The 2,584-nt window shown below is 43.0% G+C and overlaps 1 protein-coding gene across 3 annotated transcripts in view; it reads right to left on the reverse strand.

The window, feature by feature from the left end:
- RAI14 (retinoic acid induced 14) overlaps nt 1-2,584 on the reverse strand; it is a 137,709-nt gene that overhangs the window by 24,051 nt on the left and 111,074 nt on the right. For all 3 annotated transcript variants that reach the window (XM_011380713.2, XM_023523680.1, XM_023523679.1), the window contains one exon: nt 1,628-1,692. In XM_011380713.2, the coding sequence (XP_011379015.1) occupies nt 1,628-1,692 (65 nt within the window). The remainder of the gene's footprint in view (nt 1-1,627; nt 1,693-2,584) is intronic.

Below are 2,584 nucleotides of genomic sequence, written 5' to 3' on the forward strand. Positions count from 1 at the left end.
GAGGGCCCAGGGTGGGAGATGCGAGGGGTCACGTCACAAACGGCATCGATCGCTAAGACAGGAGGTGGAGAACTGACTAAGGAAAGCAGCCCACTAGGAGGACATCAAAGCCTCAGGTTTTCACAATTATCCAGAGAGAACGAACTGCATTCAGACAGTTTGTAAGTTCGGGGACACGAGAATAGGCAACATTAAAGCGAAATGTCTGTCTGCCCTTCCGTGGTGAGAAGAATGGGGATCAAGTTACAACTTACCAGGCTTCAGCCTAATTTTAGAACAGCACAAGGAACTGTTTAAAGGCTTCAAAGATTCCAGGGAAAAACCAATCCATTTGCATAACCAGATACAAAATTACATTAGAAGCCAGACTATCTGGTCCTTGCCCATGAGGATTTCCAGCTTGTCAAGTTCATTCTCCCTTAAAATCAGAGCCAGATGCAAAGTCTGGATAGCCAAGCCAGGATGGGAATAGAGATTTAAAACACATATAAGTTAAATAAATTGAGGTAAGACCAAGGGTGCGGAGGCAGGGCACTTTCTTGGTCAAGTCGACGATTTTCCTTTATGCAAAGTGTCCAGTCCCAGAGGAGGAAGATAAGAAAAGTTTCATTTCAATTGTTTTCAGGGAGAAGCCTCATAATAAAAATAATAATCATCACAGATGTTGATCTATTTTTCTTTAATTTCACTTCAAAGACCTGTTAAGGCTAAGCATTCCTGGCATTGGCGGTAGCTTGCATCATGTAATGCAAGACAAGAAGCTGTGTGATCAGCAGAGCAAGACAAACTAAAGAATGCGACCACACTTCTGCAGTAGAATTGCAAAGCCAAATTAAAGCAAGATGCTCGGGTCCCAAACAGTGCTCTGAAGGCTGAGACAACAGCTCCACAGAACAGACAGTACTCCAAACAAATATTTTATCGCTCTATGCTGTTCTTGAAAACAGCCAGCTTGCATTTTGACTGGCAACAGCTGGATGTTACAGTAAGGACCGCTATTGGGATTTCATTAAATATTCATCTTTAAAGATTTACTGAAGTCGTCACCCTAAGCAATCATTATAAACTTCCTGGCAAGGTTATCGAACCAGAGAGTTAGCTTAAAATTATAAAGAAGAATAAAACCGAGAACTTAAAAACTAAGAACTAAAAGCTCATCGAATTGTATATAAGCAAATAATGGTTGAAATTTGGCTTTGCAATAAGAAGTGAGTTCTACTAATTGAGAGAAAGAATACTAGGATAGTGGAGACCCTATATTGTAAGGATCTCCGAAAGCACGGGAAAAATTTTTTAAACTGACTATTTAAAGGGCACAAGTCCCTTAGAAAAGAAAATGAGGAGCTGAATAAAGGGGAGAAAAAGACTGGATTCCAGGAAGAGACTACAGTTTTGATCAGGACCCTCTTCCTTACCAGTGCAACTGCTATGGAAATAAATAATCTTCTCTTTAGCTGTCACTTCAGCTAAATGAAGCTTGTTAGGAAACCCAGGTTCTGAGTAAGTGTTTGAAGGAAGAGAGAGAGTAGGTGCGCGTGTGTGTGTGTATTTGTTCTTTCACAGATAAGGTTACTTTTTAATTTTAAAAACGACATGTTTATAATTTTAAGCTGTTGCCCTTTTTTACCTGAAGGAGCTTCTTGATGCATTCGTGGTGGCCGTTCTTGGCTGCGAGGTGCAAAGCGCTGTGTCCTAATGGATTTAAACAGAAAATGGAAAAAAAGGCTACACATTTTAAATCTCTTATCTCTGTAATGAAAACAACTATGAGGAAATAAACGGTTCTACAACAAAGATGGGATTGTTATTGAGCGTAAGGCCTCAATTTCTTATCTCTAAAGTTCAGTGTGACCAAAGCGGGGAGAACGCAGAGCATCCTGCCCACTGGATAATATTCACGGTCCCCTGTGACTGCCATTCTCTTGGGGTATGATTAAGCTCTGGGCTGGAAGCTTGTGGTGGACTCAGTATGCAGCTTGGAAGTTCGGCTTGCAGCTGCCAGTACACACACCAAATGTCCTTCATCCACTCACACCACACTGTGACTACCACGGGCCCAGGGACCCAATAAAGGCAGCGGGGAACACACCTAACACCCACACACTTCCATCCCTACCTTTGATCTCTCATTTCTCCCTCCTTTAAATGTACACCAGGCCCTGAATGAAAATGACATCGAATTCTCAGATATTCAAATGTTTTATGTAGAAGGAAAAGAGTTATAACCACACACTATTAAAGTAGCATTTCTTTGCATTTCCTTTGTAGGACATGACCCCAGCATGCGGCTCTCTCATGTGTCTGTGGACAGATGACTTTAGGAAATCCTAATGCTACACCCGACTCCACTAATGGGCCTGAGGACATCTGCGGAGGAGGTGCTCAGGAGCAGCCCTGGTTGGTATAGGAACAGCGGACTCCCACCCCTGGGCCTTCTCAGATTGCTCTCTGCCTAGCCTGGATTCCCTCCCTCTGGGATAACCACCCAGCTTGCTCTCATGCCTCCCTCCAATGCCACTGAACCACTGTCTTTGGAAAGAGGCCTTTCGTGACCTCCTCATTTAAAATTCCAGTTCCTACCCAG

Source organism: Pteropus vampyrus, unplaced genomic scaffold (genome assembly GCF_000151845.1).
Source record: "Pteropus vampyrus isolate Shadow unplaced genomic scaffold, Pvam_2.0 Scaffold400, whole genome shotgun sequence".
NCBI classification, from domain to species: domain Eukaryota; kingdom Metazoa; phylum Chordata; class Mammalia; order Chiroptera; family Pteropodidae; genus Pteropus; species Pteropus vampyrus.